This window comes from Elaeis guineensis, chromosome 1 (genome assembly GCF_000442705.2).
Source record: "Elaeis guineensis isolate ETL-2024a chromosome 1, EG11, whole genome shotgun sequence".
Taxonomy (NCBI): Eukaryota; Viridiplantae; Streptophyta; class Magnoliopsida; order Arecales; family Arecaceae; genus Elaeis; species Elaeis guineensis.
This window is the reverse complement of record NC_025993.2, coordinates 112,690,444-112,704,281: the sequence shown is the minus strand read 5'-3', so window position 1 is coordinate 112,704,281 and position 13,838 is coordinate 112,690,444. Positions and strand designations below refer to the sequence as shown.

The 13,838-nt window shown below is 36.6% G+C and overlaps 1 protein-coding gene across 1 annotated transcript; it reads right to left on the bottom strand.

The window, feature by feature from the left end:
• Window positions 1–441: 441 nt before the first annotated feature.
• On the bottom strand, window positions 442–9,827 carry LOC105038593 (la-related protein 6B). The gene is made up of 10 exons (XM_010914442.4): window positions 9,341–9,827; window positions 7,971–8,052; window positions 5,729–5,823; window positions 5,476–5,547; window positions 5,301–5,380; window positions 5,124–5,220; window positions 2,558–2,605; window positions 2,422–2,490; window positions 1,239–1,379; window positions 442–1,012 (listed from the first exon to the last, which is right to left on the bottom strand). The coding sequence occupies exons 1-10, from the start codon at window positions 9,755–9,757 to the stop codon at window positions 749–751; spliced, it is 1,365 nt and encodes a 454-aa protein (XP_010912744.2). The 5' UTR covers window positions 9,758–9,827; the 3' UTR covers window positions 442–748.
• Between the last annotated feature and the right edge of the window lie 4,011 nt (window positions 9,828–13,838).

The following is a 13,838-nucleotide window of genomic DNA, read 5'->3' as shown; positions in this document are numbered from 1 at the left end:
CACGAGGTCTGAAATGCATGTGCAAGGTCTTGACTGAATCATGGCTCAATGATCAAAATCAATCTAAAACTTTATTAAAAGCAGTGAAGTTCTACAAGGTACTTACATCTAACCTGTAAGAGCAACAATAGAAAGTGAAGAAATACTAGATGACACAGAGAAATCATGCTCTTGGAAAATTCTACCAGCTTAACATCAAGTCATCAACCAATTCACAATATCAATGAACATACAAAATTCCACCATATAACCAAATAGATGCCTAAACACAGTTTATAATCCCCAGTGACGTTTAGATCCACCATATACTATCAATTTTTAGTAGGTCCAGAAACACACACAAGGATGTCCTTTGAGACTGACTCGCAACATAGTTTTATTGCATAGAACCATGACAAAGGCAAATCCAGCATACATTATGTACCAGATATTGCGCTAAGATTTACGGTCCTGAATCACCTTGATCTTTTTATATATATGTATATACCAGAACTACCAATTAAAGGAGGTAAAAGAACAAAACAAAATACAAACACTGGATCTGCACCATGAGTTCAGAAACCCCAAGAAAAAAAAAAAGGAAAAAACTCCCAAGAGGTAGAAATGTAGGGGCCCGACTTTAAGTCTAATCAGCAAGTCCAAGGCATTTACCAAAACCAATGCCAGAGCTACAATAGCACTACAACACCTTTCTATCAACAACACACCAAACATATTTTTCACGGAGGAACTATTTATAGAGTAGTCCTTAAACCATACTGGCAGGGGTTACCAGCTTTCCCCGACCCATGGTGAATCCTCTTGTCCCATCTGGCATGCGAGGACCAGGAGGTTGCTTGTTAGCCATCACAGGTTGTTCAGTGTGGATAGGATGGCTCGAGGGTGGTGTGCCAACCATATGACTACCATTACGATTACTGTTGTACTGGCCACGTCCTCGACCCCTCCCTCCCCAGCCCCGACCTCTTCCTCGTCTCAAACCACCATCCTTTTCATTGAGAAGAGCCTCACCCTGTCCGAGGAAAATAATTAGAAAAACTATGTGAAAAGCTAGACTTAAGTTCAATTGGAATAAGAAATTGATCACTTTCGCTATAAAGAAAAGATGTATCGGATCTGGAACAGAAAACCAGGAAGGTAAACTGAACTTTGTTAGGTAAGAAACTAAATTCAGAAATTTGTTTGGTTATAAACTAAATTCAGTTAAATAAAATGAACCAGAAATTATGGCTCCTTACCACATGCTCATGTGATGCCTCAGATATTTGAGAAGGATCTTCCACCTGCTTCTCATTTGGCATGTTAGATGTGGAGACATCATCCTCTCCATCAATATCACCTTCATGCCCCTTTCTCCCTCGACCTGGCCCATGTTTTGTCTGGAGTTGCAATGGAGAAAAAAATCAGTAACAATTTGTATCTGAAAGATTTTCTTTGACCCTTCTAAAACCCTTTGAAGGAATGTAATTAAAGCATAGAAATGCACTTGATGTAAAAGAAAGAGAAAAAGCAAGAAACATCAATGGCAGTGGGAAATAGCAATCCAAATATGCTAGCAAGCTTTCAAGCCCTGTTTGCATAAGAAAATGGACTAGAGTATACCAATATTTACAAATATGCTTTAAATCAAGAAGATCAGATATTTTTCATAACATATTTACCTTTTTATTACAAACACATGTTCCAAAAGAATCAACATACTGTACTAATAATTTTGAAGTTTATCCTGATGTTGTGATGAAACATCACATGGTATCTTTACAATGTTTTACCATGTCCCTTCACTTATTCTACAAATTTGTAAAAGGTATCAGCACAATTTCAGTTCAAGAATTTCCCATCTATAACCCAAGAAGAGTCAGATATGGGAAGCCTCTCAAAATTTTGTTTGCAAATAGCAATCTAATGACAAAATGAATCATTATGGATTTACTAAACATATATCAGAAAAAGCAAACTAATGGCATGACTATGATTGCTGAGGAAGCGTTCAGAATGCCCTTAATGATGCTTGAAGAATATTCCATATTTGAACAGGGACAGAGTGAAAATTTGAAGGGCATAACAGCACAGTATTCTAGTTGAAGTGTTTCCGATGATGCCCACACATGCAAAGCCAAGTTCCATTTAAAAGGTGACTTGGGGTAATCCCTGGGAATCATGGGATTGTAGGATCTGCTAACTCCCTTTCCATTTTCTGGTACATAACTCCCTTTCCCTTTGTCTCCATTTTTCAGTTCAACTTAAGGCTTCCCAGCACATGCATAAAATATCCTACTGATACAACAGCAGGACAGGCAAATACCCCTTCACTGAAGCATTCTTTTATGATCAATGAAAGAATCCTTCCAAAAAGTAAAGATGGCATCTGATGGAAGATGCATGTCTATACAATTGCAAAGCAAAGATAAATGTCAATACCATGCATTTAAGCAGCAAACGAACTCGGAGCCCACTTCTCCAGTTCCTCTCATCATTAAGTTCAGAAACCTGCATGCCAGGAATACCAATATGACTACAATATAATGTGACAAGAATACACAAACCTAAAACTTACTGCTTTCTCAGCATCCTCAACAGTCTCGTACTCGACAAATGCATGCAACTGTACATGAAAAAAAAAAAAATCAAAACATGAACGTGAGTGGAGTTTCATACACGAACATACACATGTCTATGCTACATTACAAAAAGGAACATTTCTAAGCAGGCTATCTACAAGTCTTACCCAAGAAATTGAGTCTAAAACATACTGAAATTACAATAGGCTTTAAAGAAAACAATACAACTCTTCTAATCTTTAGATGTACAAATATCAACCTATACTTCAACAGTAGAATTTTAATCATGAAGACTTGAAATATGTTTGCAAATGTCAGATCCATGAGTTAAATGCTTTGCTGCTCCACAAAAAATCACATATGTGACAAGGTAGACAAATCCGCATAACAGGCTAATAAAAACAACTACAAAGCTATAGTACATAACTCCACACATATCCCATGAATCAGGAAAAAAAGGATGTTGGAGCATAATTGGAAAAGGCCGTCTATTTTTTTAACAGTTGCATGTGTATGAAGTATGAACCATGAAGAATGAGAATAAATGACAGCCCAAGCATTCATTTATGCACCCATTTGTATATAGCTTATGCAAGATATTTATTTGGATGGCAGTCTGACATTTTAACAGAGTTTGGATAAATCCTGTTTATGCATCACATTACTCTTGCATGCCTTGCACAATTGCATGGCAGAAAAAAAGAAACAAATATATTCAAAATCAAAAAGTAATTTGGATATCCACAAACCCCTTCTAAATATGTATTTCATTACATTCTTCTTGGCAGGTGACGTATGCCATTATAATGTACTTACATCAAAAATTCTGTATGGCTGTAAACAAAAAATTCATGGTAATTGTGGTATGCTTATGCATATAGACCAGTTTTGTATCATGCACGCATGAAGTCATTTCCCTTAATAGTGTAATGATAAGAATTACTGCTGCTTCATTCCTTCAAAAAATATAGTATCAGAACACATTAAATCCTTCATTAAAACTTCAAAAATACTCATAAATCATGGCATTCATAGCCCCTCCATGGCAGGATTAGGATCTTGCATCATCATTTCTGTGCCCATGTCAATGCCTGATTTTCAAAGCATTACCAAGATTCAGAAACCCAAAATCATCGTGGAAAGTTTGCTGGATCCCAACCAAACCTACATTTTGTTTCAGCACCAGATCCCTTTATAATGTTCCTCCTTCTCAAGCTGACTAATACTGACTGTTAAATTTCCCAGATGCTACCATTACTATCAGTCATTTCAAACCTGTAAGGCTTCTATAAAGAGTCATCTGGCCACTAAGATTTAAATGTGGGCGGTATGAGAATCCTAGCAAGTATGCATTTTGTTTCGACCTCATCTGGCCTAAGATAAATTTTAAATGGTGTTTTTATCCTAACTCATAATGGAATGGAGGAAAAGGATTCATGTAGCCGACAATAATGAGTTAGGGATTAACGCTTAGTTGAGTTGAGTTGAATTGAGTTGTTTTTAATCTGAAATCATCATTCAAACATCTGTTTGCTATGCGATTAATTTGCTTTGATGTTTTTGGATGATTGCTGGCCTTCCAACCAGTATGCAGTTAACTTGAACCTAAATGGAAGCCGTGTTGCCAAAGATGCTACTTTCAGTCATAATGTTATCTCAGGTCTAGTTATTGTAAAAACCTTTCTCCCAATTTGATAATCATAATTTGGTCTTACTAACTTTGCAGCTCAAAGTAAGCAAGTATGTTTGGGTAAGAAGTCATGGTTAAACAATCTTAAAGGTTACGGTAGGCTTATTATCTCCTACACAACTAGCAATCATAAGAATAGTTGCTGCAAAGCATTACCATTATCTGATGATCTTGGCACAGCCGGTACTTCTGTAGAATTACTAGAAGCATGAGAGGAAGAACATCTCCTCAAGATTATGGTCCATACTTTTGCTTAGACATTCGTGGGACCATAATTTTGCTTGTTACTGTCTTCCACTCATCTCATTTTAAAAATGGTGAACTCAATGCTTTGTTATTTCTAGCTGCTCTCGTTCACTCATGTTGATACTAAGCCTGCCATATGGTTCCTCCATTGTTCAGTTCACCAGTCACCACTGCATTTACTTATTCCTGTTTTGAGCTTGTTTAGCATGATCTCATATTAAGAAGCACAATAGGGTTGCGGTGGTTTCTAATACATGAGTCATGTGAAGCTCTCTCTTGGCACAATGTCCCCCTACTTCTGTCTATAAAGCACTGATGAGTCATGTACATCTATTCTTCCTTAATTTTGGAAAAATATATGTACATACACCCTTTCAAACTGAAAACATCTTATATAAAATCCTAAACATGGAAAAAGTATAAACAATGGCCCAAACAGAAAGGACATATCCTTTAAAATTATTCCCTACGACTGGTTATGTCAAAAGCATAATTTATACAATAAATGCAGAGAACCACAGCTTAAGCACTCATCATATAAAAGCTTGATCCGGAAGTATGATGTATCGCCTAAACAATGTAATATGTTGATCAAATAAAAATTATTAACAGATAAAGATGCATACCCTGTTGCCAAAAAGCATATCAAGCTTCGTTGGTTTGTTAGTTTGAGCAGTTGTGCCATTTGAGGTCTGAGGATAGCATGTCCGGATTGTATTTACACTGCATCACAGCATTGATTTTAAGGAAACGATGTTGAAAAATTATTGATAGCAAATTTACACATGGAAAGAAACCTCTACCTCCCGACTGCAGAGAAAACCTTCATGAGGTTTTGGTAACAATGATCCTCAGGTAGATTTTCAGCCACAACAATGCGTGACTGAAAGGAAAAAAAGGGAACAAACAAACCCATTATTTATACTCAGAGCACATAAAAGTGATGAATAAGTCCAAACAGAACTGACTATATGTAACCTGCAATTCTTCCATATCTAGTTCAGTAAAAGGCTGTTGACGTCTAACTTTCTTTCCATCATCACTAACGACCTGCAAAATAACCATATCAGAGGTATGATAGATGGCATTATGACAACATAATACTGGCATAAGTGTAATATTGATGACTAGACTAGTAAATGTGTTTGTATCAGCACAACTGGGGGAAGGAGAGTTTGATTGGCATATATGTTGTGAATTAAAACCAGGTAAGCATGGCCGAAGAACTTACAAGTTTTGATGATGTCCGGAGAGCCATAGCCAGCAGAGAGTTGTTGTGAACCAGGGCTTTGATTTTCTTAAATGCTGCAATGACGGATATAGGCACTGCACACAAAATAATGGTAATTTTAAATAACTAGGCCAATCAAAGCAGGCAGCCTAGATTTTCCTTTTTATTACTTTTCAGTAGATCAGATATATCATATTGCAAAAGGAGAGTGCATCCATGTATATTTTTGAGAGGAACAAGTCATACAACCATTCAATTTTTAAGAATAAGCAAAGGAACATTCCTTGTTTAGCTTGTTTTAACCACTGCTGAGCATGTTTTGGACTGCAAATTAAACCAGGATTGATGACCAAGCAAACCATAATACACCATCCACTGCAGAACTGTATTGTGATGGTGGTAGTGTTGTTGGATCAGTATTAATATTTTTATTGGTCTTTTTACAGTGCCATTCATTGTCTTTATTCTCTTTCTTGAAAGCAATGTTTGCTAAACCATAACGAACTAACCAGTTCAGAGCGTACCGAACTAGACCAGTAAGTCACCGACATGGTTCGGTCAATCAAATCAAGATGCTATAAATCCCTCTCCCAAAGCCCTCTCCAGCTCTTCCAACATCCTTGAAGCCCTCACCTCCCCCCTCTCCGACTCTCATAACTCCTCCGTCCTCTATCCTTCGATGACCCATAGCATCCTATCCATATCTAACAACAATAACAACATCCTAGCAGGGTGGGTCCTCTCTCTCACGGTCCTTGCTGTCGGATCCAGAGTCATCAGATGGCTCAATGCCCTCGAAGCCCCCGCATCCCCTATCTCTTCGTCTCCCGCCTCCTCCTCCGACCCTATCCTCTAATAACAACATCCCATCCATGTTCGATGACAATGATGGGGCCCCAACCAGGTGAGTCCTCACTCTCCTAGTCTCCATCGCCACATCTGGAGTCCTCAACCTCTCTCTCACTCTCCCCCCCAACTTCTCTCCTTCTCCTTCTCCCTCTCCCTCCCCGCTAGTGCAGTACAATATGTGCTAGTACCACACCAAACAGGTCGCCGATTGGTACGACTCCCAATCCTGATTCAGCAAACCTTGCTTGAAAGCATTTGAGATAAGGAAAAAAAAAAAAGCTTTACACCAATACTTCTATGATTTTGTTTCAGTTAGAAAATAGTTTTCTATGGAATATTAACCATCTCTTGATTAAATGGGGAAGTAATATACAAGCGTTAATTCGTGCTAGTTCTCTTGTGCAAAACTTTGTGATATGGTTTTGTATTTTGTGGGGTCTTTGCTATGGATGTTTTTCAAAAGGATTTTACTTGAAAATTGACAATATTAGAAATCAGCTATGTTAATATCTTACAACTTTTGGATCAAAGATCATCATTGTTATGTACCAAAAAAAAAAAAGAAAAGATCATTATGTTGGACAATTTGTTGGGCTGAAAGATCGATCCTGGAATTACAATATTTTGGGCATCATATTTTTCACCTTTTAAAGGATTGTCGCATGTTAAAAAACAATGTACATTGTGTGTTTAACTGAACTTAAATACTTAACAACCACCCTTCCCAGCACATATTGTGCACGGGTGAAATATATTATGAAAGCTTTAATTCAACTAGATAGAGACAAAAAAAAATATTATTGATCCCACAATTCTTAACTTTTTTTTAATAGTGTATTTTAAATGAGTTGTGGTACCCATTTTGTGAATGTGGTTGGAGAAATATAATTTAACAAGCATGAACACACTTTAAAGTTTTAACCCCTAAAAAATAAATAAAGGCTACCATTATCCTCTATGCAACTGATAGCCTTAGTCCCAATTTTTTTTGCTACTCATCAATAGAGATTCCCCCTTAAGCCCATCCATTATTGTTCATGGGACTAGTAGATGTTATCCCTTGCCACCCTCAAGAAGGAATCCCACAGAAATCTGCTAACACCCTACTCACCTAAGGTGTGATAGATAATATAGGGGTCTAAAATTCTAATATAGCTCACTTTCAATTTGCTTTGGGAACATTATAATTGAATGTCTATAGCATGACCAGTTTAGAGTTTAAAAAATATTTGCACGTTGATCATGATTGTTGGAGATAAGCTTACCTATTAAAAAAGAGCTGACAAGAATTAAATTCTATACATATCTCAGATCTCACCAAAAAATATAAAACATAAAATCAAAAGAAATGAAAATTAAAAAATTAAAATCTAATTAACAAAAATTATTTTACCAAATCCCTCTGGATCTTTACTAATGAACCTCATCAGGTGTTCAGTGGTAGCCAAGTTTACATCACTGAAATAATACTCCACCTGCAAATTTCAAAAAATGAATCTTGTTAAAAAAAAAAAAAAGAAAAAAAAGAAAGCTATATTCAGATAGCATGATCTTACAAAATCATACATACAATTGAATTTTGCATCAGAAACTAATTGTGTTTGCAGTATAAAGCTAAGGTATAAAAAAAATGAGTTACATAGCCAGGAAAACAACAGCCAATATGAGCGATAGCAATTCTTATAGTTATTTCTTACAAGTAAGAACATGTTCGGCTACTTTATATCCAAAGAATTTTATTTAACAGTTAAAAAGGGGGGGAAATCAGAGAAGAGGTAAATTCAACAATAAGTCATCATACTCTAATCCACTTTTTCAGAAAGTACTACATCAACTTGAGAGTCCATTGTAAAACGTGTACAAGTTTAATCAGAATGGATTGTAGAGCAACCAACTAAGCTGATCCTATCCAAAATGAGGACCACCAAGTATTTAAAAAAAAGGTTTCAAAAAGCATATCGACATTGTTATAGGTCAGTTGTACTCAGGCATTTCGGACAAATTTACACTATCTACCACACAAAGGCACACCATTCATTAGAAGCTCAGTTATAAACTCAATGTGCAGTTTTTATCACTTGGCTATGAATTAAGCCAACAAATATGGGATTCAACAAGGTTCCTCAAGTTAACTCAAGCACAATAAAAACCAAAACTATGATTATGCCACAAATAGTAATTTGAGTCATGTCAACTTGACAGTCAGTTTGCTCGGAAAAAGAGAGAGAGAGAGAGAGGCTCCTAAACCACAGCACTGAAATGCTATTCATTACATGTCAATCAAGTATTGAAAGCCAAACACGTTCAGAAAATCATAGAAAACAATTCAAATGGTCACCTGGTGCCCAATAGCATAGGAGCGAGATTTCTACAGTAGACAAAGGTTTAAAGCCTTATAAAGAGGATTTGTTTGTTCAAATATCACTCCCAAAGAGGTCATACAGTAAAGAAACGAGCTTTCTTGTGCTGAAAATGGTAGAGACCATATAGATACAAGCACTTTGTTGGATATCTTGACAGAACCTGGATGGATAGATTGGCTAAAATTCCATAAAGATTGGTTCCACTGCTAGAATTCTACATAAAACTACAACCAATTGATAATGATTCTCCTAATTAGCTAGTCACTCCGTCTATCATATCCATCAACTCAAAACCTATCCTTTGTAGTTGTTCTTTCAAGCATATGACATACTACACTAGACTCTAAAAACAGAATTTGGGAACACAAAATTAAAAGAAAGAATTCGAGAAATCACTCACCTGCTTCGTAATCTTCTGAATAACTTCTTCCGAGAGTCCCTCCCTTGCCGGCGGAGCAGGATCCAGATCGGCCGGACCCGGAACCGTCTCCTGCTCCCCAAACCCCGCACCCCCTCCACCACCATAGTACTCGAACGAGCCCGGCACCGGAGCAAAAAACGTCGGGCTCGGCGGCGCTGGGTGGTAGACGTGCATCACCGGCGTCGGGCCGTGGTGGATCGGCACCACCCGCGGCTTGCGGGCATCGATCCGATCCGCGGCCGCCGACCGGGGGACAAACTCGGGCGCCTTGGCGTTGAGGCGGCTGGAGGAGGCGGTCCGCGAGAGGGCAGGATCGCCGGAATCCGCCGCCGATCGCTCGCCGGAGGCCCGATCTTCGGAGATTTCTAGGGTTTGGTGGAGGATTTCGTGGGCCATTTACCTTTCTTGGTGTAGGGTTTTAAAGCCCCAGAGGGCGGAGAATAGCGGAGAGGAAATTCTCAGAGCCAAGAGGGCTTCGTTCGTGGGGTATTTATAGGCTGACCCACGAAAGACGCCGACCCGGACGGGAAAGTTGGGTCGGAAGACCAAAGCGGTTTTCAAACGATACCGTATTAAATAAAATCACCCTTTTCTTTTAATTTATCTACTAAAATGCCACCACTTCCACTACGTTGTGATTTGCTGGTGGCTGGATTACGTTTTCTGGAGTTGAAACCTCGGGTGGCCGTCGGATGGTTTAAAGTAGGAGTGGGTTGGGTGAGTGCGGTGGAGCCCCGAAACAAGATGATTGGCCGATCACGGTGCACGGGATCCGTTGGATCTGATCCTCTGTGAGATCTGACGGTCAATGGATCGCAACAACCGGGGAACTCATCTGGGTCGCGTTCGTTTGCGCCACCGACACCTTTTTCATCCTTGTGAGTTGTGAGATGGGAAGCTTTCCTCGTACCGCAGTCGCCGCCCCATTGATTGTGTTACCAAATTGTTTCACTGCACTGCGGGAAAAGTGCTTCGGCGCCTAACAAGTGAACCTGCATGACATGTGGGAGGGCGTAATTGGTTGTTGGTGCCAATAAATCTACCTAATTGCACTAATTGTTTCTTCAAATGCGGCATGCCAGCTGTGCGGGTTGGGCTATACCGCGGTTATGCCAGAAGGATACTGCAATTCACATTAATAACTCAAGTTTCAGAAGGATTGTCCAGATATGGATTATCAGGATAGGATTATTTTGTTATTATTTTAGCATCTCACCGAGGATGTTTAAAATATCTTTTGTCCCAAATATTAGAACAGCGTGTCCAATCCTATAAAATAAATTGGGACAGATCTATTTCATAAAATTTTAAATATGACCACGTTCTTTAATCCTTACCATCCTTTTTTTATGCTTTAGCTCGATTGATGCCCAATATATCCACTTTCCAATAAAGTATAAATATTTTTCAAATTGTTCAATAATCCTTGCTAGCTCTCGTGATGTTTAGCTAGTAATATAGAAACTAGCACAATGATAGTAGAAGTAGAAATCAAGATTAGAGGCCAAGGTAAATGCCGGGTTTGAGGGCATGTAGCAAAAAAAGAGAGAAAATGATTTAATACCCAACGCTTGCCAAGATCAAGAAGCAGTTGTCATTATAGAACTTGACGTTCTAAAGGATATAAAGATAGGTGAAATTTTTAATAGGATCAAATCCATTGTTACGTCGGTGAATCAACCCAATCATGAACCAACATACATGAAAGCATATATATATATATATATATATATATATATATATATATATATTATGTTCTTTTCCTTTAATTTCTTTTTTGTTTTCTTTGCGCATATCAATTTGTGGTGGGATTAGTCCACCATTGAATTTGCGGATCTAATACAACTAATAATATCTCATAAAGATAGTGTGTAGCCCAACTAACAGGGCTTGTTGTTTGAGAGATGCCCAGTCACGCGGGGAATTGTAATTGAACAACACACAAGACCACGTGGATGGTCAAGGTGTGAGCTTGTAGCCAATATGGTAGATTGTGGGAGCTGACGGGCCGGATAATCTGTGTTGCCACCATCCAAAAAAAAAAAAAAAAAGGCCTACTCAAAACTATTCCCAGTCTCTTACCAAAAAAAAAAAAAAACTATTCCCAGTCCCAGAAGCAAGGTCACCGGGAGTCACGCCATTGTTAACAATGGGGGTAATCACCTTCCGCATGGTGGCTGTGATCATGAGTGGAAAAGCATGACAAATGTGACTTTATATCACAATTCCCTTCCAATAATTAGCTAGTATACCTTTTTTTTTTTTTTCTTTTTTCTTTTGGGTTGGGGAGACGGGGGTTGTTTGAGGGTGGGGATGGGGAGGGCGGGGATGGAAAGGAGCTGCTTTATTTATGATGAATCAAAGACTGCCAAAAACATAAGGCAGCAACTTTGGTAGAAAGAAAAATAAAAATAAATTTTTTTTATATATATATCTTTCTAAATATTTAAATTTATATGAATATTTTTTTAAAATTAATATTTATATATATACTCTCATAAGATATTTATTTTATATGTATATCATTTTTTTTTCTTATTTGTTTTGTATATATACTCATATCATTTAACGTCATTAAAAAATTAATAATTTAAAATTTAAATGACTAAAAATCTTTATGGATATATGTGCAAAAAAAAAATTTATAAGGATATATACACAAATAGTAATTTTATGAGAATATTTATACAAATTTGAATGTTTAGAAGGATATACATGTAAAAAAATTTAATTTAATTTTTATCTATTTCATCTAGATGAATTTAGATCCTCTTACTCTACAATGTAATAACATATTACATAATATAATAACACGATGATGATATTATATAATATTTTATATATTATAATATTATATTTTATTTTATTTTTATGTAAGATGGGACGATTATGTTCATCCTATAACAACATGATATACCTTGTACACTTCACAAAGATATTTTTGATAAAAATTTTTAAAATAAAATAGTATAAATTTTTATTATTATATAATGTCCCAATCTACAACTATGTCCACTCTATGTAAATATATAAGCTATTCATCTAATATCATATTTAGATACTTTTCTTAAAATCATATTACTGTACATTAGAGAAAATATGGATGGTTATGATCTGTTTATTTTTTAGATAAAATAATTTTATCTATCATTTGATGAAAAGATCATTTTATCTATGTAAATTAATAAATTAAATAAATTTATTATTTTTGTTGCATATGTTAATTTTTTTCTATTAGAATAAAGAAAGAATTAACAAATCAAGAGAGGTATATTCATGTTAATTATTTTTTACATGTATACTCTTCTAAATATTCAAATTTATGTGAATATCCTGATAAAATTACTATTTACATATACATCTTTATATTTTTTTTTACATATTTATCCATAAGGATACTTTAATCATTTTAATGTTAAACCGTTAATTTTTAACGGCGTTAGATGATATGGGTACATATGTAAAAAAAGATATTTTATGAGGGTATACATGCAGATATTAATTTTGAAAGGATATTTATATAAATTTAAATATTTTGGAGGGTATACATGTAAAAAACTCAAAATCAAAATAAGTATACAAAGATGGGTAACATAAGTAGTAGAAAAAACTGATAAGCAAATATATACAAAAGTGACATGAACAAAATACGGTAAGTAAGTGTTGGGATTCAAGTATTTAAAAAATAATAAATAGAATAAAAATTATGCTAATGGTAATATCAAAAATTTAGAGAAATCATATCAATCATAAAAATATCAGAATTTAAGCTGCTGTCAGAAGAGATCTCACCTCTCTTTTGCTTGAGAATAGCCGAGCCCCTGTGCCTCTCCCTATGATCGAGTCACTTTATTCCTGGAGTGAAAGAAATAGAACGAAGACTTTCCGCGAAGAGAGGGTGTGAGAAAGGAAAAGACACTAGTGAGGGTTCTTTAGGACTAGGATCAGGGGCGAATAGCAAAGCGAACAAAGTCAGGCCCAAGCACTTAATCACTTCTTGATAACGTACCTGACCTGACCTGCGTTTTCAGCTGAATCGGCCAAGAGCGAAGCCTCCAATTTCCATTGCTATCTCACCAGTTATTTATTATTGCTCAAACATATTCTATTACCCAACAAGAAAGATGCTACTTCCTTCAAGAGCAAGAGTAGGATTTCCGCATTTACTTGAGAAACTCCCCTCCCTCCCCACTTTGGCTCTTTGGCTGTTGTGCCCGAATTCGATTTGTTTGTAAGAAGCACCTCGAAAGCCTGTTACAAATAAATCTGCTTATTAATTTTATAAATAAGGACCAGCCCTCGATTGGTTGGTAAATGAATTAAGTATAGCTGGTTTTAAGAAGCTGAGGAGATAGGACCAAAAAGAGGAAGGGAAGAAACTATGTCACTAGAAGGTTATCCTCTAGCGAAGACAGAATAAGCACTAGATTCAATCAATCCCATCAATCAACTAAAGAGCAAGGTTGTGATTCGACCA

What these genes read in the sequence shown, in the direction of transcription:
- LOC105038593 (XM_010914442.4), bottom strand. Translation starts at nt 9,757, where the DNA reads ATGGCCCACGAAATCCTCCACCAAACCCTAGAAATCTCCGAAGATCGG. An exon ending in TAAAGATCCAGAGGGATTTG is followed by an intron (nt 5,824 to 7,970) that starts GTAAAATAATTT and finishes TTTTGTGTGCAG; the next exon opens with TGCCTATATCCGTCATTGCA. An exon ending in ATATGCTTTTTGGCAACAGG is followed by an intron (nt 2,606 to 5,123) that starts GTATGCATCTTT and finishes TTTCATGTACAG; the next exon opens with TTGCATGCATTTGTCGAGTA.